The sequence below is a fragment of the Gadus morhua genome, chromosome 1, assembly GCF_902167405.1.
Source record: "Gadus morhua chromosome 1, gadMor3.0, whole genome shotgun sequence".
NCBI classification, from domain to species: Eukaryota; Metazoa; Chordata; class Actinopteri; order Gadiformes; family Gadidae; genus Gadus; species Gadus morhua.
In genome coordinates, this window is record NC_044048.1 from 5917627 (window position 1) to 5942715 (window position 25089).

Sequence of the window (25089 nt, forward strand, 5' to 3'; positions counted from 1 at the left end):
GCTCCCAAATTAACTTTCCAACTCGTTATCATACTAAACATATCCCAGATCCAATTTTCACCGGATTTATCCTTTAAGCAGGTAGACCACGAGGTACAGACGTTATTACAAAGAAAACAGAAAGGAACATGAAGAAGGAATAAAATGTATGATACAGATTCTACAGTGATACCTTGTCATGCCAGATGTTTAGCTGTGTTTAGTTCAATGTTGGAGCTTGTTTTGTGGAGCGCTCAGGGTTTCGGACGTGTAATGTTTTCGCAGTAGCTGGCAAGATTTGAACCTAGATGGTCAAAGTGTTCAGCGGACCACATCGCTGCTGCCAGTAGCTTGCTTTCAAAGAAATATATGTAAGGCATAATAGTTTGGTTGTAAGGATGCATTTCCAAGACCAAACGTTCCTGGTTTGATCCCCAATGTCTAAATATATGGGGATATATATTATATTTAAGCAATAGATCACGACAGGCTGTGGTATGTGCTCATTATACCACTGTTAAGGGGCCCCCTTCACAGTGGTATAATGAGCACATACCACTGACTGAAGTGATCTATTGCTTTTATACAACGGTTACTATTATGGCAAAACGAAAGTCATAGACACACTACATTTAAAAAGAAACCAAGAAAGTCAAAGTAGCTGTTTTATTAAAGAATACAAAAAAGTAGTCCCTCCTGGCTGCCTTCAAAATGCACAACGGTCGCTATGCAACACACTTTAGCGTCCCTCCGAGAGAAGGCTCGGCTAGAGCGGTTCGCCGGCAATTTATCCTATGGAGCAGTTCACTCACCGTGTGCCTAAACTTTCGTTAGTCTCTCCATCGCCTTGGTCACTCCCGGAGTAACAACATTTACACCCTCTCCATCATTCAACATATTTTTTACTTTGTAACTGCTTCTACTTCCAGGCGCGGAGTGATATGCAAACTTTCACAAAATGATTGGGCGTCATAGCAGTTATGTATACGCTCATTATACAACAGTTAGGAACCAATCAGATCGCTGGATTTAAGCCACCCGTTGTATAATATGTTATATCTTAGAAATTACATTCCAATTGGCCCTACTAACTATTCAAGTCCAGCCTTGACATGGTCATGGGAGGCCTAGAGCTCCATAGAGGAGCTCTAGACGTCAACTAGATCCTACTAAAGAACCGAGCGTCCTGGACCAGTGGGTGCTTCCCTCCAGGCCTGCTGCACTTTTCTCATCAAATCCATCCATTTCCTCAGCTGATGGGGACGACTGGGAACGGCTGGAGGATCAGCCACAGCCGGAGGGCATCCAGAATGTTCTGTACCTGAACGACGAAGGCGAGGAGGAGGAGGAGGAGGAGGAGGAAGGAGACATGGAGATGGAGCGGGGACAGGAAGGCAGGAAGGTGGCGGTGAGGAGTGCTGCCTGATGCGTCGGGCTGTTATCCATGTTTACTCTGTGTGTCTAGAACATACAGCGCTTTGCAGATACAAGGGATTGGTGCCACTGAAATGCCAGTACTTTGCCGAATTTCTCTGCTCTCAGTTTAGGAGAGGAAGGTTCAGAGACAGAGGAGGGAAATGCAACGAGCCCCCTTTAGCCCGTTAACACAGGGCCAATGTTTGTTAGTGTGTTTTATTATTGTGTGTATCAGTGTGTGTTTCACTGGTGTTGTATCAGTGTGTGTTTCACTGGTTGTGTATCAGTGTTTGTTAGTGTGTTTCACTGGTTGTGTATCAGTGTTTGTTAGTGTGTTTCACTGGTTGTGTATCAGTGTTTGTTAGTGTGTTTCACTAGTTGTGTATCAGTGTTTGTTAGTGTGTTTCACTGGTTGTGTATCAGTGTTTGTTAGTGTGTTTCACTGGTTGTGTATCAGTGTGTGTTTCACTGGTTGTGTATGTGTTTGTTAGTGTGTTTCACTAGTTGTGTATCAGTGTTTGTTAGTGTGTTTCACTGGTTGTGTATCAGTGTTTGTTAGTGTGTTTCACTGGTTGTGTATCAGTGTTTGTTAGTGTGTTTCACTGGTTGTGTATGTGTGTGTTAGTGTGTTTCACTGGTTGTGTATCAGTGTTTGTTAGTGTGTTTCACTGGTTGTGTATCAGTGTTTGTTAGTGTGTTTCACTGGTTGTGTATCAGTGTTTATTAGTGTGTTTCACTGGTTGTGTATCAGTGTGTGTTTCACTGGTTGTGTATGTGTTTGTTAGTGTGTTTCACTGGTTGTGTATCAGTGTTTGTTAGTGTGTTTCACTGGTTGTGTATCAGTGTTTGTTAGTGTGTTTCACTAGTTGTGTATCAGTGTTTGTTAGTGTGTTTCACTGGTTGTGTATCAGTGTTTGTTAGTGTGTTTCACTGGTTGTGTATCAGTGTGTGTTTCACTGGTTGTGTATGTGTTTGTTAGTGTGTTTCACTAGTTGTGTATCAGTGTTTGTTAGTGTGTTTCACTGGTTGTGTATCAGTGTTTGTTAGTGTGTTTCACTGGTTGTGTATCAGTGTTTGTTAGTGTGTTTCACTGGTTGTGTATGTGTGTGTTAGTGTGTTTCACTGGTTGTGTATCAGTGTTTGTTAGTGTGTTTCACTGGTTGTGTATCAGTGTTTGTTAGTGTGTTTCACTGGTTGTGTATCAGTGTTTATTAGTGTGTTTCACTGGTTGTGTATCAGTGTGTGTTTCACTGGTTGTGTATGTGTTTGTTAGTGTGTTTCACTGGTTGTGTATCAGTGTTTGTTAGTGTGTTTCACTGGTTGTGTATCAGTGTTTGTTAGTGTGTTTCACTAGTTGTGTATCAGTGTTTGTTAGTGTGTTTCACTGGTTGTGTATCAGTGTTTGTTAGTGTGTTTCACTGGTTGTGTATCAGTGTGTGTTTCACTGGTTGTGTATGTGTTTATTAGTGTGTTTCACTAGTTGTGTATCAGTGTTTGTTAGTGTGTTTCACTGGTTGTGTATCAGTGTTTGTTAGTGTGTTTCACTGGTTGTGTATCAGTGTTTGTTAGTGTGTTTCACTGGTTGTGTATGTGTGTGTTAGTGTGTTTCACTGGTTGTGTATCAGTGTTTGTTAGTGTGTTTCACTGGTTGTGTATCAGTGTTTGTTAGTGTGTTTCACTGGTTGTGTATCAGTGTTTATTAGTGTGTTTCACTGGTTGTGTATCAGTGTGTGTTTCACTGGTTGTGTATGTGTTTGTTAGTGTGTTTCACTGGTTGTGTATCAGTGTTTGTTAGTGTGTTTCACTGGTTGTGTATCAGTGTTTGTTAGTGTGTTTCACTGGTTGTGTATCAGTGTTTGTTAGTGTGTTTCACTGGTTGTGTATCAGTGTTTGTTAGTGTGTTTCACTGGTTGTGTATCAGTGTTTGTTAGTGTGTTTCACTGGTTGTGTATCAGTGTTTGTTAGTGTGTTTCACTGGTTGTGTATCAGTGTGTGTTAGTGTGTTTCACTGGTTGCGTACTCCACCTCTCTGAGCCATGTCACCCAGCAGCTGGGTCCGTGTTGACTCAGAGTCGCCCCCCTGTGGCCTGCAGGTGTTCTTCACTCGGAACGGCAAGCTGATGGGCCGCCGGGAGGTGGGCGTCCCCCTGGGGGGCCTCTACCCCACTGTGGGCATGCTGAGCAGCGGGGAGAAGGTCAAGGTGGACCTGCACCCCCTCAGCGGCTGACCTGGGAGAAGATGGCGTCCATGACCTTGCTGTTGTGGTCACCATGACAACAGCAGCCTGTGGATTTAGGAGCATGGAGAACAGGACGGGGCCCCACTGAGCAGCTGGAGCCCGCCCACCTGCTGCGAGCCCACGGCAGAACTATGCAATCACCAAGAACCGCCACCTCCTCATCCTCATCGGCCCCTCCTCCTGAAGGACCACCACCCTCTGTGAGGCCAGCGGCCCCGAGGGAAACAGAATGGGGGCCACACTTATCATAGAAAGGAGGACAACCTTCTCTCGCTGTCTCTGTCTCTCTCTGTGTCTCTTACTCTGTCTCTCTCTGTCTGTCTGTCGCTCTCTCTGTCTGTCTCCCTCTTTCACTGCTTTTCTCTCTCAATCTCTGTCTCTCTTTGCGAGGCATGCGCATTCGTAAGAATGCAGCAATTTTGCTGCAGGAACAATTAATATTTTCCAGCCATTTCTCCTTTCCTCTATAGCTGATAATGACCTTTGCCGGTTGGGTTATTTTCGAAGAAGATGGAGAAGACTAAAGCAGAGATCATTTGCTCATATTTTACTCAAGAGGTCCTATTCAAATATTTATATTAAAATATGACTTTTTTTTTATCTATGTAAAACAACTGTAATGGAGCTGCCTGGCATTATATAGCTGCACCAGTAGGCAGTCCCATTTAGAGATCCTTTAGATCAGGGGTCGGCAACCAGACACTTTTGGTCCCTCCCATCAAATAAGATGTATCTGGAGCCTCAAAAGCTGTTCAACCCCTAAAATGAAGACAACACAACATCTAACGTTTTACATATAGTTAGACTACATATCAAAGAACCAATAGCCTATCGTTTGTTGCATTCATGAAATGTGTGGGTGTAGGATGTGACCCTTATTTTAGTTTACAAAATAGTAAAACACTTTATTTAGCTATTTAAGTGTCACACTATCACCTTGATCTCCAAAATAAGAGATGTTCCCTTTGAGATAAAGGGTTAGTAATAAAATAGTTTGTATTATTAATGTCAAAAAGAATCCAAGCTGCATGGAGCCGCCGCAGAGGGGTGGACGAGCCCCAGGTTGCCGACCCCTGCCTTAGTCACCCAAAGCACTGTGCCCCACCTCGCAGGGTCCTCTGACCTCCACCCTCCCTCTCCTTCATGTTGAACAGTGACAATGGTGTGCCTTTTTCTTTTTGTTTTTATCCAATGGATTCCTTCTAAAAAAAATACATTTTGATTCTCAGTGGACATGTTGAATTTACTGCTGGACATTCTTGAAGATACTGACATTTGATGTTGTGGGCCGTTTGCTGTTTGCTGCATGCGTTTGGATGAAATCAAAGCAGGAGTCCGTACATACTGAGATGCATGTAGCCATGAGCACTTTACCTCAGCCCCCCCAGTGAGCTGGAGCTGTAGGCCTCCCCGTTAAAGGTGTCTGTCTGGGCCAATGTTTGTCTTTTTTAGATGGTTTGCTTTGTTCTAAGGGGAGCTGGTTTTCTATGCCAAATTATTTCCGTTTGTTAGTTACTATGCTTAATGTATGCTCTTGTTTTTCAATCTTCCTTTGATGTTTTACTTTTACTCTTGAATCTTTTCCCCTAAAATATACTATTTATCCACTTAGTTGGCTGACCAACCACTTCTCCAGATGCTTGTTCATGTGTCTGTTTTACCTTAAACTCCAAAGTGAACACGTAAATATCAATCTAGCTAGCTAAAGGTTTGAGATTGTTTTTCCAATACAATGACAGTGTGTCGTACCAAGTACATTCCTCTGTTCCCTCCCAGGAAGGTTTTAGAATTAGCCTTTTAAAGCTAGTGGACTGCAAGATACAAGGTCTAGTTAGCAAATGACAGAACCATGCAGTGATGATGAGGCTTACCAATGAAGTGTCTTAGCTTTAACACCCCATCTGGTGAAGGAGGTTCTGAGATGTTATCCACAATATACCTTGAAACACCTTTCCTGTGTGTAGTCAGTTGAATCAGGAGAAGCTGCTGCCTGCAGGCTGTGAATTGACTTTTGTACAGGTACATTTAACCATAACATATCAAATGTCCCTATGTAACTATAGGCTACTGATAGTTTGGCCGTGTGGATTGTGCGTTTAAGTTTAGATTGGTGCAATAAAGGCGGACATCTTGATCCCCAAACAAGGTAAACATGTCTGATAATCACCTTTCAAAAGAGAATGTCAAATGTGTCTTTTCATTTGCTTGAATTATCTTAGCAAAACATTAAATGTGATTTATAAATAATTGTAGGCTTTATTTGATTTGACTCAGTGGTCCCTCTGAAATGTATTCAGAAGCTGGACCTGGTTATTGTTCCGTCCCTCAGTCTACCAAGTCCCCTCTAAAGGGAACATTTTGAAACAATGATTCAATTATTGTTCATAGCCAGTCCTTTTGAGTATAACAATTCTTTATTTGTATGAACAGTACATATTTTGGTCCACATAAAACAATGATGGTAGCAGTATTTGCTTGCATTACACATCATAAAAAAGTAGGAAAGTGAGAGAAAGGCAGGGGGCAGAAGAACATCCTTTGAGCCATCTATTGTTTCTAACCCTAGTATTCCCCGTCTCATGCTACAGAGGCCCAGGTGTGTTCTGTGTAATAACAAGTGCATAGCGTAGCACAAGAGCACTCACATCAGCCTACCTTGAAATCTAAAAATAAGTACTTGAAGGATGAGATGTACTTCTTTACATTTAAAAATCAACTTGCATCAGACAAACACTTTTCTTAAACCGTCACCGACAGTGAGAAATGCTAATATTTTAGGAATGTCTTGCAAGGTTCAAGAAGGTCAGAAGGTAGAAACACCGGTGAGAGAGGCACCAAGTGTCTGGAGTGAAGCAGCAGAACGTGGTCCAATGAGATGAAGGAGAGGAGGACCTGAGAGCACTGCTGAAGAGCTTCGCATTCATACATCCTCCTCTTCCTCCTCGTCGTCATAGTGACGGTTCCGTTTGATTATCTCCTCCACAGAAAGTGCCTCCTTCTCTGGTGGCGTCTCCTCTTCGCGGTCCCAGGGGCCCGCGTCCTGGGGGGCCGGGTCGCCGACGGCCCCCTGCTCGCTGTCGGCGGACGACAGCCCGGCGGGCTCCATGGGACTCCCCTGGAGTGATGGCACCTCTTCCTCTTCATCCAAAAGGATGTCCTCTTCTTCCATCTGCTCTTCCTCCATCTGCTCCCCCTCTTCTTCCTCGTCCTCCTCCTCCTCCTCAGCCCCTCGCAGCTCCTCCTCTTCCTCGTCATCCACCCAGCTGTCCCGCGTGGCCGTCGGGTCGTCTGACTGGCCGCCGGCCTGCGGCTGCTGTAGCTCCATGCTGGTGGAGGGCGCCAGGCCGTCGCCCTGGTGCCCCGGATCCCGTGGCTGCGGGTGGGCCGCGGGGCCCTCCGGGGGGCCGTCGGGGGCAGCGCTCCGAGCGGCCAGCGTGAAGGGCCGGCGGCGCTCCTTCAGGGAGGAGCTCCTGTGCATGCCGGACAGCTCGCTGGCCTCGAGGCTCTCCCCCCCGGGGGCGCACAGGGAGGACAGCTCCTCCTCCGGGGGCCACTTGGCTCGGACTTGCTTGGCGGTGGCGGAGGCCCCGTTAAGGGCAGGGGTCACGGCTGTGAGAGCGGGCCCCCCGCCTGCAGCCTCCCCTTCTGCCTCGGCCCGCGGGGGCCAGGAGATCTTGAGGCGGCGGGTCTCTGCGGGCCGCGGGGGTCTCTCCGCCGAGCCCTGGGCCATGGTCTCCATGGTGGCCATGAGGACGTTGACTGCGGCCAGAGGGGAGTCCTCCACGCTGGGACTGTCCAGCTCCGGAGCCGGGGTCTGGGGCTTGGGTCTGGTCTCGGTCCTGGCCTGCGTTGAGCCCTCCCCGGCCTCCCCTTTGGCGCCCCACAGCTCCTTGTGCGGCCGGTGGCCGAAGCCCTCGTCGTAGTTGCCCTTGGCCTTGAACAGCTGGCAGAAGTGCGGCTTGCAGTAGACGTTGTTGTGCAGAGAGGCGTAGTTCACCAGGCTGGACCGAGGGGGACGGAGGACAACGCAGTGAGACCTCCCGTCGGAGCCGACGCTAACAGTGGACTGTGCAACGCATTTGACTGACTGATTGCGTCTCTGGGTCCTCACCTGAGCTTGGTGTTGCAGTGCGTGCAGCGGAAGCAGGTGTTGTGGAACACCTGCTGGTTGGCCACCAGGCGCTCCAGGGGATAGACCGTCTTGGAACAGGAGACGCACGTCTCCCTCGCCGGGGGGCGGAAGTTTTGCTACAAAAAGGAATTGCAGTCCATAAACAAACAGATCCTCTGAGCAGAATTAAGACCCCCACCTTTTGAAACTCTGAATCTCCACAGCCATACAGTCTATAATATATATGATAGTCATTTATTTTATTAATCCCATAAGGGCGTGCTCACCCTCTTCGGCTGAGAGGACCCCGGGGTGCTGCTGCTGCTGCCGCCGCCTGGTGGATTTAAAGAGAATAAATGTAAGCGGGCAATGACCAAGACCAGACACTAGAGGGAGGCATTGTACAAACACACGGAAGATACAGACATGGGGGTCACAAACCAGTCCTGTTTCAAGTTATATTATCTTTTCAACTTTAAACTCTTGAACCAGAACTCTGAATAAAGCACTTCACAGCTCTGTCGTGATGTTTGGTTTCAGGACAGCTGATTTTTTTTAATCTATTTCAATGAAGACATTGTCACGTTAAGTGTAGTGTTATGGCAACATCAGGACAGTAGGAACTAACGATAGCCTTGAAATACGTTACTTCTGGGTGTTATGATGTTGTTTGTTTAACTAAACGATGGAGAGATGACCTATTGCCTACAAGCTCTGTCCCGGTCGAGCCGCTCTGGGTTTCCAAAACCGGAAATTGTGCGTTCCCTGAATGTTGACTTAAATACTGGGCGACCTGGAAACCCAGCCTCCTGAGGCGGGACCTCCCAGGCCGTAGCTTCACAGCAGGGGTCTCCATGTTAAAACAAGATAGAGCTGAACTCAAAAGGCTGCCTCCATTTAAACAATGCTTGGGAGGATCACCAATTCAGCTCATCGCCAACAAAGTCTGGAAACAGAACCCATACAGCAGCAGCCTGGAGCTACTGGTACTGCTACAGTAGAGACCCATCCCTGGTGGTCTAATCTCTGACACACACACACACACACAGATAGAGGGAGTTACCGTTGGTGTCCGAGGAGTTGGAGGGCTTCCTGCTGTTGGGCTCAGAGTCCGGACCCTGCTGGGAGGGAAACATTTCCATTAGCTTGTGGCTCAAGTGTTCTACTGGATAACGGAGGGCCAGACGGCCTTCAGAACCAGACAGTCAGCCTGGATCAGAGCAAGACACAGACGTTAGACCTTGAGCACATATTGTGTAATTTTAAAATATACCGTACACATAGAATATCTTGCTGTGGAATTATCGTTGCATTTTAGTGAAAGCATGGGCGACAAAGAACAACACTTTTATTTCTAGCCAGTAACATGTAGCCACAGCGAAGGTACTCACCTTGTCTGGACTGTGGGGGGGAACATTCTCCTTCTGCTTTCCACTGTAGCTATCCAGCTGGTCACTCTGTAGACACACAGGCACAGAGTATGATGATGGATCACTCCCTTGCTGCCCACAGCCACATAATGTTTGGCTGTCAGGTGCTTCTATTAAGGGATTGGTTACAGATGGTCAAGTTTAAGGTGACCAGGAGGCAGGCCATGTGCCGCAATCAATTCAATGTAACAACCAACACAGGAACCTCTGGCCACCGTGCCGACACACACACACACACACACACACAGTGTGGCTTGAGGTTCTCATCCCAGTAGGGAAGAGACGGTTATGTTTAGTAGGCAGTGTGTCGGCAGCCAATCGGGGACGCACCGAGGATAAGAACTGTTAGCTTAGTTATTCAAAAATGTTTGCTTGTGTATAACCAAGATGGTGGCTGTGAATGTGCTTTCGGAACGTTAGGGACTGCGTGTTGCTCAGGCGGTAGAGCGGGTTGGCTGGTAACCAGAAGGTTGCTGGTTAGACCACCGGCTCCTCCTATATCCGACCTAGCGCGTGTCGAGGCGGTCCCCGAGCGAGACGCCTCCCCCTGACTGCTCCTGACGAGCTGGCTGTCTCCCTGCGTGGCCGACACCGCGGTCGGTGTATCAATTTATGGGTGATTGTTTGGCAAGATTTATTGTAGAGCGCTTTTAGTGGCCACTGGTATGAAAAGCGCAAGATAAATGCAGTCCGTTTACCATTTAGTGCAAATTGAAACAAGGGAAAAGGGCTCTGCTCAGCGCGGTAGAAACACAGGGCTCTCTTGGCTTGCACTGTAAGGCCCAATCCCATTTCTACCCCTTCCCCTTCCCCTTACCCCTTCCAAACAAGGGGAAGGGGTAAGGGGTAGAAATGGGATTGGGCCTTAAAGTAACTGAATGACATGCGGAGCGTTGTGTCGAGGTCGGTGGTGACAGGAGCACTCACACTGACGGAGGTGGGCAGGGCTTCCTGCTTGGAGACGGCAGCCTGGTAGAGAGCCATCCTGTCCTTCAGAGGGGTGGACTCGGCCCCGTCCGGCCCTACACAGGATCACAGACACTTTACACACACATCACGGAGAGACAAGGACTCTGCTCCCTCTTTACATCACAGGGAGAGACAAGGACTCTGCTCTCTCTTTACATCACAGGGAGAGACAAGGACTCTGCTCTCTCTTTACATCACAGGGAGAGACAAGGACTCTGCTCTCTCTTTACATCACAGGGAGAGACAAGGACTCTGCTCTCTCTTTACATCACAGGGAGAGACATGGACCCTGCTCTCTCTCTACATTACATTAGACTTTACTGACCCTTTAGTATTTATTTCAACATGGTCAAGGATTTCCATGTCATATCATTTCGACACTGACCACTTGCATTAATACAGAATCAATTGTACAGAAGGAACAAGCAACAGTTGAGATCACCCAGACTCTTCCTGGGAGTTCTGAATGAGTCTGGAGGCTCATCAAACTCAACCACCTCCTAACCTCCTCACCTTTAACTCACTGAGGAGGACCACCTCCTCACCTTTAACTCACTAAGACGGACCACCTCCTCACTCTGAATACCTCCAACAGTTGATTGTTCTTGGTTTTGATGTTATGCCAACAATGTATGATATGCTCATGATGGTGGGATTTTGAATGCACCCCTTGCAGAAAAAGATAATGCTGTCTAAACTGAAAATACATTTCTTCAGGTAATTTTAAACCAAATTATTTATATTCATAAAATGTGTGTAAAGTATGTGTGTGTGCTTACCTCCTGATAGATGGTCCATTTCTGCAGTATTTCCTCCCGTCTCTTCCTGCTCACTAGATACCTGAGCAAAGAGGAACACCGTTTATTCACACTGCTAGAAACACCAGTGTGATGCCCACAGGCTAGATGTCTGGCAGTCTTGCAAACAGACAGGAAGTTGCGTAAGACTGATGAAAACACGTCTCCAAAAAGGGGAAACAAAGGCTCAATTAAGAGAGCAGGGACACGGAATCAAAGACAGGCAGGGTGCAGTCTCCACCCCGTTAATCCACACACACACACACACACACACACACACACACACACCCCCCCCCCCCCCGACTGAGGGGGTGTGTGTGGAGGTTAGGAGGTTAAGTTCCTGCTCGCCACTACAACAAATAAACTGTGCCACAGGACCTGATGACCACTGAAGGTTGCAGGAACCCCTTTCCCCCATACTGGTGTATCATATCGCTACCATACATCCTGATGTTACTGGAGAACCTTCCCAACACAGAAATGGGATATCAAGAACCCCCCACCCCACCCCAATCGATCAGTTCTGAAGGGAAAAGCTGGGCAGCGCGTGGGGTTTGGCTGGCCTCCAGGCAGAGAGGGGGTCTACAGTCAGAGACTGGTGTGTCTGCGGGTCACTATGGTGGAGCTAAAAGGGCCAACAAAAATGAACCAATGCCCAATGGCCTTACTGGGACGCCCAATGGCCTTACTGGGACGCCCTTTATTGGCCAATTAGGACACATCCATGTGGAAGCAATGAGTGATGATATGACTGACGGGCTGCGGACCCCCAGTGCCACGAGGAGCACCCCTACATCCGCACGGGAATGGATCGGCCCGAGAGGATTATCAACCCCCCCCCCCCAGGAGGGCTGTGTGTGTGCCGGAGTGGGTGTGTGCCGGAGTGCGTGCGCGCGCGTCATTAGGGGAGGGATGTAGAGAAACAGCAGGGCCAGGCTGGGTAGACGAGACAATGCCACTAATCCAGACACCCTTAAAGCCACCGCCAGACCATTGGACAGACAGACTGTCCCAACACCACACTCCCCCGCCCTGTCCCCCCCAAACACCGCAACCCCCTTGTCCCCAACAACACACCCAGTCAACAAACACAAGTCAGTAACGGCGCACTGCTCAACAGTCAACAGTGTTCTGCCACTTCCTTTCTAAAGCCCGACAAACGTGCGGTGAGCCAACTTCCTCCCCTAAACCGGAAAGCTCTAGTGCAGAGTCCTGCGCTGCAACAACATCTCACCTACACACACACGCACGCACACCCGTGTTCACAGAGAGGAACTGCTGACAAACCTCAAGAACTAAATGTAACCGCAAGTTGACATGTAGGCAACAGCTCCCTCCCCCCTAGAGGCCACTGAGACGGGGGGCCGGCGGACGGCCGTGTCCTCAGAACACTCTTCAGCGCTCCGGGAGATCAGTAGGAACAAGCTGATTACACTGATAAACAATCACAAGACAATCAGGGAACCTCAGAGGAAATACATTTCAGACGGCGCCGACTGTAGCACTACTGACACAATCAACAACAAGCACATAGCTACCTCCCCTCTGAAGGGCCAGGAGAGACCTTAGATCCACAAGACGGGCCGCTTCAAGTGCACAAGATGGCACTTCTCAGGGAATCCAAAGCAGACAAAGCAGGGATCTGGTTAATCTACAGAGAGATCAATAGCCAGAGCTCCGGGCTCCAGCAGGAGAGAGAGAGAGACACTGGGACAGAGCGAGGAGAGAGAGAGGGAGGGAGAGAGAGAGAGAGAGAGAGAGAGACACTGGGACAGAGCGAGGCGAGAGACACTGGGACAGAGCGAGGAGAGAGAGAGGGAGGGAGAGGAGAGAGAGAGAGAGAGAGAGAGAGAGAGAGAGAGAGAGAGAGAGAGAGAGAGAGAGAGAGAGAGAGAGAGAGAGAGAGAGAGAGAGAGAGAGAGAGAGAGAGAGAGAGAGAGAGAGAGAGAGAGAGAGAGAGAGAGAGAGAGAGAGAGAGAGAGAGAGAGAGAGACACTGGGACAGAGCGAGGAGAGGGAGAGAGACACTGGGACAGAGCGAGGAGAGAGAGAGAGGGAGAGAGAGAGAGAGAGACACTTGGACAGAGCGAGGAGAGAGAGAGAGAGAGGGGGAGAGAGAGAGAGACACTGGGACAGAGCGAGGAGAGAGAGGGAGGAGGAACAGGCACCAGTCCCAGTCAGTAATGAGCTGGACTGAGACCTCCTGGTGGAGCTGTCCTGCAGGAGGAGGAGGGGGGGGGCTTGCCGTGGGTGGGTGGGGTGCAGATGGTTTTAGAGGGAGGTTGACTGGGAGCAGGTGTTGAGGGTGTGGCCGAAAGATTGTGTGTGTGTGTGTTTTGGAGAACTGGAGCAGCGCTGGGAATGGGTGTGTGTGGGTGTGTATGTGTGTGTGTGTGTAGTACTAGAAGGGGCGGGAGCATTTGGGAAATGTTGGAGTCTAAAGAGAAGCAGCTGGCGGAGGGGGGGGCTGCTGTACTGCGGGACAAAGAAGGGTCAGCTCGATTCATTTTGAGGCACGTTGCCTCATGACTGCATGACACCGCCCACCCCCCCCCCCCCCCCCCCCCCGACACACACACACACACACACACACACACACACACACACACACACACACACACACACCCCCCCCCCCCCCCCCCAGGGCTACATTATACCCCCCCCCCCTTGAGGACTACATTAGACCACTCCCCCGCCTCAACTCGTTCCGGACTGATGGGATAAGAGATGGGAGAGGGATGGGGGGGGGGGTTGCTACTAGTTACGGAGAGGGTAAACAGCGGGAAATAGATAAAAAACAGGATGAAGAAAGGGAGGAGGAACATGAAAGGGAGACGATGACTGATGAGCAGTGGAGTGTGTGGGGCAGCAGAGACCGGGAGGAGGGGCCTGAGGGGCCAGGGGGAGGGGCCTGAGGGGCCAGGGGGAGGGGCCTGAGGGGCCAGGGGATCAGCTGTCTTAAGTCAAGAGGCTGCAGCCCGCCTGCATGACATCATCCCCTCTTAAAGGAAACGGACCAGGGACCCCAGGTCCCGGACCACGGTGGCCCTCAGGACCAGAGGACAGACCAGGGACCCCAGGTCCCGGACCACGCTGGCCCTCAGGACCAGAGAACGGACCAGGGACCCCAGGTCCCGGACCACGCTGGCCCTCGGGACTAGAGACAGGCCCTCTACCCTGCAGCCATCACATGATCACCCCCCCCCCAAAAGTTTTTATAAGAAAGCATCTTGGGGAACAAGTTATAATGGTGAAGCAGGAACTAACTACCAAACTGCATGTTGAGGAAAGGTCTTCAGGCAACATGAGGACCACCTTCTCTGGGGTCCTTCACCACGTGTTCTCCTGTGAGGAACCAGACCAGTGTTCTCCGTCCCCATCGGATCAGAGGATCATAGTGACGACCTGGATGGGATGGCTGCTGGACGACAGTCAAAGTTTGGCTCTAGATCCCACTTACCTCGTCTGCTCACTAAGCTTCTCACATAAGACTTCATTACATCCTGTAACACAGCTACTGCGCCCCAGACAGCAGACACCGGAAGACAGACAAATGAGGTGTTAGCCACAACCTCTCAATGTACCAAATCCTGCAATCTACTCTGAACATGAACATGATCCGATTATTGACAGATATTATAAACACAGCCTGGCCGGGGCCCAGGAAAACAGCCTGACCAGGCCAGAGGAAAACAGCCTGACCAGGCCAGAGGAAAACAGCCTGACCAGGCCCCAGGAAAACAGCCTGACCAGGCCAGAGGGAAACAGCCTGACCAGGCCAGAGGGAAACAGCCTGACCAGGCCCAAGGCAAACAGCCTGAACAGGCCCCAGGCAAACAGCCTGACCAGGCCCCAGGAAAACAGCCTGACCAGGCCCCAGGAAAACAGCCTGACCAGGCCCCAGGAAAACAGGGATTTCCATGGAGATGGTTTGAACAGGAACCTTCTCCATTTCAAACCACCATTCCTCTTGAAGCCATCCTCCTATCAACACCCCGTTTTAATTCTTCTGCGTTCATCAAAGGGTCCTCAGAGGGAAGCAGTCATGGTGTCACCCATGTGACCACTGAGTGACAGCTCTATGTGGACATGCGTCTCCATAAATGGTCAGACCCCTCCAGCTGGAACAGAGCGGGCGTCTGTCAGCTGAGGGAGGGGGGGAGGGGGGGGGAGAGAGGAACACGGGTCATGTGACTAATAGCATGATAGCCAGAGGGCCGTCATGCAGACCCTGAAGAACAAGCAGGCGTTCTGTCCCGGGCAGCACCACCCACTCTGCTGTTTGAGATGGGGTGGATCTCCACCCAGCCCCTACGCCTCAGAACCACCAGAGGACCGCTTCTTAGGGCCCATAGGGCCCGTCGTGGAGCAGGGGGGCTTACCTGGCCAGCTCCCCCGTTCTCGAACATCATCTTGAGGCTGCTGAGCGGCACGTTGGCCTTCTCCTCCTCGGGGACCTCCACGGCGCCCCCCTCCGGCCGCTCCATGTCCGCCGCCTCTCCGGCCCGGGGCGCGGCCTGGGGCTCCCGCTGCGGCTCCCGGGGCGGGGGCGGGGAGGAGGTGTTCGGGGTGTCCTCCTGGGTGTTGAGCAGCGGGGCGGCGGGGGCTAGAGGTCTCGGCGTAGGGGCGGCGCGCTGCTGAAGAGATGTCGGCTTGGCGGGCGGTCTGGTGGTGCCGTTGGTGCTGGTGGAGCTGGGGGGTCTGGGGGGTCTGGTGGTGGTGGTGGTGGTGGGCCTGGTGGCGCTGGAGGGCCTGGTGGCGCTGGTGGGCCTGGTGGCGCTGGAGGACCTCGTGAGCCTGGTGGCGCTGGTGGGCCTGGTGGCGCTGGTGGGCCTGGTGGCGCTGGAGGGCCTGGTGGCGCTGGAGGACCTCGTGGTCCTGGTGGTGCTGTTGGAGCTGGAGGGTCTAGCCTGCTGCGGTTGCTCCCAGCGTTTCTTCAGGACATTCAGATTCCCGTTGCACAGTGTCTGAGGCAAGGCTTCCACCACCTAGAGGAGAACAAACACACATGGGTTCGGCAATAGGTCATGTTATCAGCCTTAGCCCAGCAGAAGGTCATGTTGAGAGCCTTAGTCCAGCACTAGGTCATGCTGTTAGCCTTAGTCCAGCAGTAGGTCATGGTGTGAGCCTTGGTCCAGCACTAGGTCATGTTGTTAGCCTTGGTCCAGCACTAGGTCATGTTGTTAGCCTTGGTCCAGCACTAGGTCATGTTGTTAGCCTTGGTCCAGCACTAGGTCATGTTGAGAGCCTTAGTCCAGCACTAGGTCATGTTGAGAGCCTTGGTCCAGCACTAGGTCATGTTGTTCGCCTTGGTCCAGCACTAGGTCATGTTGAGAGCCTTAGTCCAGCACTAGGTCATGTTGAGAGCCTTGGTCCAGCACTGGGTCATGTTGTTAGCCTTGGTCCAGCAGTAGGTCTGCTGTGACAGTATTCCTTTAGCAGCGACCGGGGGTCTCAGAAGGTTCAGACACAGCAGAGCAACAAGGGAGACAGTGTTCTACCATTCAGACCCACCTACCCTTAGAACAAACCCTTCAAACCACACTTCAAATCTCTCAGACAACCTACCAACTAAACAATACAAACTTTAACGCCTTGATTCTGAGTCCTCCCCCAACAAAGGAATTGTGCCAATCCCAATAAACGCTACAATCAGGCTTAAAAAGTGAACGAAGTCTAGCATTGTCAACACGGACCTAAAAAATTAACACAACTTACTAGAAACACATACATACATAAATATCCACTAGTTTGACTCCAGAGAAACATTAGCCAATGCAGAGTCAAACACTTCTCTACTAAAGAATCAACCAAAGATCAAAAGAGAAACCTGAGGAGGCAGAAGACCGACAGAGTCCAGTCAGGGAGCAGCGCTAGAGAGAGAGCTTCTATCCGCTCACCGGCTGCACGCACTACAAGCTGTCCCAGATGTGAGCCTGAAGAAGTGATCAGATCAGCATGAAGCGAAGGCCCACCCCTCCACACACACACACACACACACACACACACACACACACACACACACACACACACACACACACACACACACACACACACACACACACACACACACACACACACACACACACACACACACACACACAGTGAAAGAGGAGAAGGGGGTGGGCTCTCGAAGAAAATGTGAAACAGAGAGAGTCAGTGAAGGGGCGGTTGGGGGCCGTGGGGGGGGGGGGGGGGGGGGGGGGGGGGCAGGAAATGAGAAAAAGGTAGCAGACCACAAGTAAAAAACTATTTCTTCTAGGTACGAAAAATAACCTTCCAACTTACTTTTATTTAAAAAGAAAAGCACCATTTGAGAAAGACTGCTCTACGTTTCCAAAACAGTACTCTTGTTACAAGTCTCTTTCAGGAGGCAAACGTGAGAAGAGGACAATAGCAATTGCAAACCACCCCTCAGATTCTCCCCTCCTCACCGCTGCTCGTCACGTCAGGCTGGCTGTAAAGCAGCCATTTAATGAGCAGCGCACAAATCACCATGAAATAACCAATGCCCCTGAAATGTTTGACCTGGGATAGTAAGGCGGCTTACAGTCCAACAAGAGAGAGCCCCAGGCCCTCCAACACTAGAACCGGATCATTCCGCTGCTTGACTCGTGGACACGGCGGTAAACCGATGCTCTGTTTACGGAAACTCTTCCCTCCTCGCGTCTCTGGATCCAATGCCAAGCTGGCGCTGTGCGTTGGAAGACGCCTGCGTTACCTTCAGATTACCGCCTAAAGCAGGATTAACTCTTCAGGACAACATGTGGCCGTACGGGCGCAGCAGGCAAGGGAGCAAACAGGAGAGGCTTTGTACTGCCTGCGTCTCTCCGTGTGCACCCTTTAGTGTGTCTCTCTGTTTACACCCATTAGTGTGTCTCTCTGTGTATTCTCTTCAGTGACTAAAGAGTGTACACAGAGAGACACACTAATGTTTAGTGTGTGTCTCTCTTTGTACACTCTTTAATCACTAAAGAGTGTACACAGAGAGACACACTAAAGTTTAGTGTGTCTCTCTGTGTACAAGATATATAGAGAGATGGAGAGCTAGAGAGAGAATATTCTTTAGTGTCTGTGTCTATGTGTCTGTCTCTGTGTGTATACTCTTTAGTTTGCGCGTGTATACTCTTTAGTTTGCGCGTACACTCTATAGTGCGCGTACACTCTTTAGTTTGCGCGTACACTCTTTAGTTTGCGTGTACACTCTTTAGTTTGCGCGTACACTCTTTAGTTTGCGCGTACACTCTTTAGTTTGCGCGTACACTATAGTGCGCGCGTACACTATAGTGCGCGCGTACACTATAGTGCGCGCGTACACACTATAGTGCGCGCGTACACACTATAGTGCGCGCGTACACACTATAGTGCGCGCGTACCCTCTATAGTGCGCGCGTACCCTCTATAGTGCGCGCGTACACTCTATAGTGCGCGCGTACACTCTATAGTGCGCGCGTACACTCTATAGTGCGCGTGTATACTCTATCGTGCGAGTGCGTTTTTACCATTTTCTTCTTCTCTGCATTGCTCTCCTCTGCAGCCATCTGGTATCTGAGGATGAAGGAAGTAGCCAGGGATCAGAGGCAGATAGCATTGACCTCTGATCATATCTTTCCAGAAGAAGCACAGAGTCAGTACGGAGTCGAGAGCCCGTGTCCATGTGGGACCCTTGATTCCGCCAGATTCAGCCGTTCGAAGAGGGATGATTCAAAGCATACGTTTTGAGGATCATGTCACGAGCCTGTTTCATCTGAAAACCTTCATGAGCTAACACACCATTACTCAGGTTGAGCTTTGAAATGTATTGACGTGGTGTTTCACACACACCTCTCCTCTTCTTAGCCTCGTTAGGCCATATTAAGTTCTGCTAGTATGAACCTTCCATACCATTCATTAATAACCCCTTGTCTATCTCCATGGTGATGGATGTTGAAAATTGGCCCCTAGTGGCCAGAATATGGAAAGGCACAAGAAGAAATAAATTTGTTTGGCACCATATTTTTCTAAAGTATCTTAATCAACAAAGGAATGCAATACTACAGGTAATGTGGTATTGCCATACTCTGAGTAGTCGACAGCATAACAAACTTCTCTTGATGCTGCAGTCTAAGAGAGCAGATGAGTAACTGGAGCCTAGTGGGTCTGTGTTGTGGATACACACACACACACACACACACACAAGTGTTGCTGGTAAGCAGCGGTGTGGGCGCGGCTGAGGTCAACCATGTACTCGATCAAATGTATTCCATAGCTACAGAAAACATAATCCGTTGACCAATTACATCACAAGGAACACACACACACACACCCACAAACCCCCACACCCCCACACCGAGAGGGGGAGAGAGACAGAATGCCCCAGTGGGAGATGGAGACACAAGGAGAAATGGAGAGAAGGGGAGTGAAACACTGATAGGGAGAGAGAGATCCTTACTTGGAGAAGCGTTCTGCGATGGCGTTGTTCTTGCCCCTGGAGGAGACGATTGACAGCTCTTTGGCAGTGACCCTCAGCGACTGGGAGGACCACTGGCTGCGGGTGAAGGAAGCGACGGAGGCCATCTCGCCTTGGTGTCTGCGATACCGTTCCCTTCTTTACTCCCGAGTAGCAGCACACGCAGAAACTTGTGACTTTGCAAACTGAAAGTGTCAAAATAACACAAGCCAAGAAGATGAAGTCGCAATCCTAACACTGTAGATGATGGCGAGAATCATTTGGTGAACAGAAACACTCAACATTATTTAGTAGCCTCAGACAATAGTTGACTTTTTGGCATGCAACTATGCATTTGGTTAACTTATTCACCAAAGATGAACCAATTTCTGGCTGAGACAGAATCTCATTATCAGGGTACTGCCAGGAATATCTTCACACGTCAAGCTAGTGTGAGTCAGCAAGTCAATAAGGTGAGCAGGCTAGACATCAGCATCTGTTACCTGGTGACTATCTCTGACACACACACACACACATCTGCCAGTAGTTTCTTCACACACTAAGGCCGAGGCAAGTGGACACATGCAATGATTTCGTCAAGCTTCCACTGTCACTAGAGTTGCTCACGCTCCAGCTCAGCTAAACAATGGGCTTGATGTAGCCACTGCCTGCTCATTGGCCGGTCATACAGCAGGTGGTCTATTGTAGGGTGATCACTAATTGGGCCAACTCTCATTATCTGAACCAGCACAAGAGTTTGGGAATGCTGCTTATTTCAGCTGGCATCCGGCACTACGACAACAGCAGACTTTTTATTTTTAATCATCTACTCTCAAAAAACTTTTACAAAGACAAGAGAGCACAAACAATCTATTGTCCGTGAAAATTACCATTTTGAAAGGCCTCTAATAAACAGAGGATTCCACCTCTTCCATCGAGCCCTAACAAGTACAGACAAATGAGCATGCAAAACCCAGCTGGACTATGGAAAGCTTACTCTTATCATGTACTGGTTAACCCAGGATCAGGTTCAGCTTCATATATGACAGAATCTTTTCAATTATAAATTAACTGGACGCAATCTTTGTACTTTAAATGGCATTAGATCAGGCCGCTTTCTTTCAACAAACTTCCACTCCTACCCTACTATGAAGTCCTCAGATTTCACCATAAGTTTTTATTAGTTATGAATGATTCTCCCTACCTGAAAGGTCCAATGTCTCCGGTCCTTGTCCTCCTCACAGTGCGTTGTTATTCCACAGTTTAGCACACAGCTTCCCACATCCTTCTCCACTAGCAATGTGCTGCCTGCAATAGTATGCTTTTGAGTAGATAGGGAAGTGGGAGGAGTTTAATCACTCCCACTCATCCAATAGTGATGCAGCATTGGCTCTACCTGGCAGGTAAGAGCCCATATCCATCCAATCAGCACGTTGTTTCCGTGTGACAAGACGCAACCTGAAGGTATGCAAGGTAAGCTAGTGGTGTACAGCCTACAGAGAGGGAGGGGGTTGGGGGAAGGGGGAGGGGGAGGGGGGAAAGGGGTGGCTCCCACATTGGATTCCTGGAAGTTGAGCAAACCTTAAAGTCCTGGCTGACTAATTTAAGATGAGTCCCATGTGAAGCCCCCTGTTGAAGGAGTTGTTGAGATCATCACAGATAACATGCCATCACATGATATTCTCAACCTCCTCCTTTTGGATTATTCTCTCATTTCCTAGCTTTAAAGAATTGCAAGAGTGTAAAATAATGTCAGTCAATTTGATATATTTGTGTATATAGACCTATACGTTTGTCTTCTCAGTGACAGATTTCCCATATTTCCTTGCCTGACCCCGTCTTCTGTGATGTTGACCCTGAGGAATGTCGGGCTGAGTTTTGTTGAGGTGCTGGTGTCACATCTCTCTGGTCAGGTGGTCTAATCCCAAACCCGTGATGGTCTGCTCCAGCTGACTCCTGGCTGTTCACTAAGTTCTGGACCAGACACTGATTTGTATTGATAATTCCTCCCCAGCAGCACTCAGCTCCTAGGTGAGTGGACTTCAGGTTAGAACCTGGGCGTGGGGTCATTTCCCTGGGCTTTGACTGGGGCCTTGTTTTTTTAAGTGCAATGCAAAATATGTTCTTAAACCAAATATTTCTCCTTCTTGTTCTTGAATTCAGGTGAGAGTGTTCATTGGGCACTGACCATTCACGCTGTGTAAGTCATGTGCAACAATGTTGACTGGTAGTTTTTCATCCACATAAAATTATCTTTCATGTATGTTAGAGAGTGTGTTTTATTTATTGTGTACCATTCTCTAGGTTTTTGCATAACAATGCCCCCCAGTTGCATCTATTTCTCCATCGCTGTTGTTTGGAGGGAGTGGGGGATATGATTTTCGTAAGCCAGGTCATAGTGTGTAGTGTACTATGAATCCTCAGTCTAGTGTTTTACCCAGGTCATAGTGTGTACAATGACTCACCAGTCTAGTGTTTTACCCAGGCCATATTGTGTACCATGACTCACCACCAGTGAGGTCACGATCCACAAGACAATTAGCATTAGCATGTGTCAATAACAATGTTCTTTGAGGATCGTACGTGACACCAAATTGCAGAAAAGTTGACGCCGATAAGAGTGTAGAATAGTGAACCTGAAGAAGCAACAGCGAAACGCAGCGTTCACAAAATAATTCAGCTAATCAGCTTATACCAGTGTGCGATGGTTTGACACTTCTTTGACTTGATAAGGGTGTAGGAGGGTTGGAGTCGATGACGTAGAATTATGTTCCCTCTTCCATCTGTTTCGACCGTAGTATATGAAAGGCCTAGCCTGGCACCGCCCACCTACCTACTTCCGCTCAATTTTCATTTCACTTCAGTACTAGGTCTGGGTCTGCTTGATGTAAATGCGTTCCATGTAAACCAGATTTCTGGCGGTCCAATCAGCGAACAGAGGGAGTGGCGAACTGAGAACGATGACGTCTAGGTCGCCCGCCCGTTTCAGTTGTAGTCAGAGGATGACAATGGAGAAGGATACGAGAGAAGCTATTCGGTCTGTTGTGGGATCGCTGCCGAAAATCGATCAATTAAAGCCGGAGCAAGAACAAGCTTTGAAGAGTTTTGTTGGTGGCCATGATGTTGTGGCGCTTCTCCCCAACGGGTTCGGGAAAAGTTTGATTATCCAGCTGGCTCCGTTAGTGGTGAAGGAGCCGGTCCCGTCGCATGACATACGTCAGGACCAAACGCTATACGATTGGTTATGGCAGATCCAGAGTGGCACTGGGCAGATCCAATCATTTTAAAACTTCTACAGACACCCGCCTCCGAGTGAGTGAACGTTTGTCACTCACGTCTGGTCGTCTGGTCCTACCAGACGATGGTCTGGGAAGGCCAGGCTATGAAAGGCCATGGAAAGCATGGAAAAAATACAACAAGGAAAAATGGACGACTTAAAAAGCAAAGTATTTCCACCCAAGGCCATTAGAGCAAATAACTTCTTATGCCTCGTTTCCACCGAGCAATGCATTTTTGGTTCGGTGCGGCCCAATCCATTTTGTTTGTGGTTCCATTGCCAAAAGTTGGGCAGGGTCCCAGAATAAGCGTGCTGAGGCGCTCCTACTTTCAGTATCCCACCGTTGGGGTACCAAGCGGTCTGAAAGGGTGCCGAAAACTTGGAGCTAAACACGCCATCCATGATCCGTTGATTGGTCGACAGAATCGTCACCGTGCGACAAGGAGATAAACACAACAATCACAGTACCCGCAAGGCATTAGTGTACAACAGTGGAAGCTTTTGTTTATTGAAGAAAATGTTGCGCAAATTTGCCGTCCTTTTTGTACGTACTCCATTGTTGCTCTTTGTTTAATGTGTTGTTTCTTCTATTTGTTGAATTTATAAGCAGGCTACACTGAGTGGCGCTGCTATGATGTAGCTTACGTAGCTGCCGCGGCTATCAACAATCAGCATAAAACCCCGCCCTAACATATGGCCAGTGTAGGCCAGTATTATCGTAACCAAGCTGTCCCGCTCCACACCAAACTGCTCGGTGGAAACGAGGCATTAGAAATGTCTCGTTAACAAGACTGAATACTGCGTGCTAGTGGCAATCTGCAACCTCACCGCTAGGGACGCCCCACAATGCTGCACCTTTAATCATTACCTTTACATGGGTAGACAAGAAGTAGATAGATCACAATGTGATGGGTCTTGCCTACCAAATAAGTTAGAGGAAAATGTAATTCAGTTTAATTAGAAAAAAATAGATCAAAGCATTAAACAGCAACCAATCAAACCTTTAACCAAGGTAACAAAGTATTCCAAAGGGATATAATATTAAATACAAGCTAATTTTATTTGAAAATGTTTGAGGCCCCGTTCACACGAAGCCGATTTCATGGCGAAACCGCAAAGGTCTTGTACGGTTCGGCCTTCCGTACACACGAAGCCGGCGAATCCGCTGACCGAAACCGCAAACTTCTGAAACCACCCTCGGAGGTGGTTTCAAATCTACCCGGTTTCGTTTTGGATTCGTGTGTACGCCTGAAACCGACTGAAACCGCAAACCATGACGTCATCGCCCCACCCCTCGACCTCCTAGCCAATGGCTCTTAAGCCCGCGGAGTCTCAGGGATTTGTCCACTGATGTAACTACATACACTTGTCGGATCACTGTATGAATATTGTAAATCAATGCATGGATCAAATGACGACTCGTAAGGGTCAGAGATCGACGAACTGTCTTCAGATTCAAAACGTCCGCCGAACACTTCCTGAACAAGCTGAACCGCGTGACCAGTGTGACCACTGCAGCCGACCAATCAGAGCTGCTAATAGAGACTCATCCCCCTGGACTCACCTTTTCACAATCATTTCACTATCGCACACATCCTCCACATTGTAAATACTTTGTATGTACTTTGTATATTGAATTTAGAGGTACTAGAGTTGCTGGAATTGTTATAATATCCCATATTATATTTTTTATGCATTGAGAATTCAACATTCTAATATCTGATATGTTTGTATATTTTGTATTGAACGTTGTATTATACTACTACCTCATTATTGTTACCCTGCTTTGGCAATGTGTTTGTTGTTTCTCATGCCAATAAAGCTTTTTTGAAATTTGAATTTAAATTTGACTGTTACCTTAGAACCGCTTCCTTCATGCCATTGCATATTCTGTCCAGCTGGTGTCAATGTAGACATTAGCGTTAACATTAACGCGCAATAACTTTTTACTTCCACTAGATGGAGACCTATAGTTACTAAATTCGTTTGAGGTAACAGTACGCTGCACGTAGGCCTGTTCTATGTGCCATTCATTCAAATTAAATTAGTATTTGGTTCTTATAATACTCGCTGGTGCAACACATCAGGTGACTTTAATAGTTTGAACAAAACAATTAAAGACTGTCCATAAGAACAACAATATGTTGAGTGACGTACTGAAGAGCAACTTATTTAATTTATTATACATTTTTCCCCAGGAAACAAAGATTGCTCATAATGCAGATTAAGTAATTTGGTGGATGCCACCAACCCTGAAACTCATCTAACAGTAAATCATACAGCTGTCTTTGACTTGGTGTGCACCTTTTGGCCATTGAATGCCCAATGTCAATATATATAGGCTATACAAGCCTATGATCTAGTTTCTCTTCTCTCTCTGTGTTTTACGACCTTCAAATGGAAAATGTAAGCCATATGAGGTGTCCTCCACCCACGGCCTCTC

The 25089-nt window shown here is 48.7% G+C and overlaps 2 protein-coding genes across 4 annotated transcripts in view; one reads left to right on the forward strand and one right to left on the reverse strand.

Moving 5' to 3' along the window:
- The window catches only part of spryd3 (SPRY domain containing 3), a 50995-nt gene extending 45113 nt beyond the window's left edge, over positions 1-5882 (forward strand). For both annotated transcript variants that reach the window (XM_030352518.1, XM_030352528.1), the window contains 2 exons: positions 1233-1387; positions 3489-5882. In XM_030352518.1, coding sequence (XP_030208378.1) covers positions 1233-1387; positions 3489-3623 — 290 coding nt within the window. In that variant the 3' untranslated portion in view covers positions 3624-5882. The remainder of the gene's footprint in view (positions 1-1232; positions 1388-3488) is intronic.
- Positions 5883-6027: 145 nt separating this feature from the next.
- On the reverse strand, positions 6028-20847 carry lima1a (LIM domain and actin binding 1a). Of its 2 annotated transcripts, none has more exons than XM_030352508.1 (11): positions 20574-20847; positions 19373-19575; positions 18444-18489; positions 15324-15929; positions 10925-10985; positions 10104-10198; positions 9138-9203; positions 8810-8864; positions 8034-8080; positions 7747-7883; positions 6028-7636 (listed from the first exon to the last, which is right to left on the reverse strand). In XM_030352508.1, the coding sequence occupies exons 2-11, from the start codon at positions 19495-19497 to the stop codon at positions 6556-6558; spliced, it is 2319 nt and encodes a 772-aa protein (XP_030208368.1). In that variant the 5' UTR covers positions 19498-19575; positions 20574-20847; the 3' UTR covers positions 6028-6555. The 2 variants fall into 2 exon arrangements, with proteins under 2 accessions (XP_030208368.1, XP_030208358.1); XM_030352498.1 differs by having other exon boundaries at positions 8810-8867.
- Between the last annotated feature and the right edge of the window lie 4242 nt (positions 20848-25089).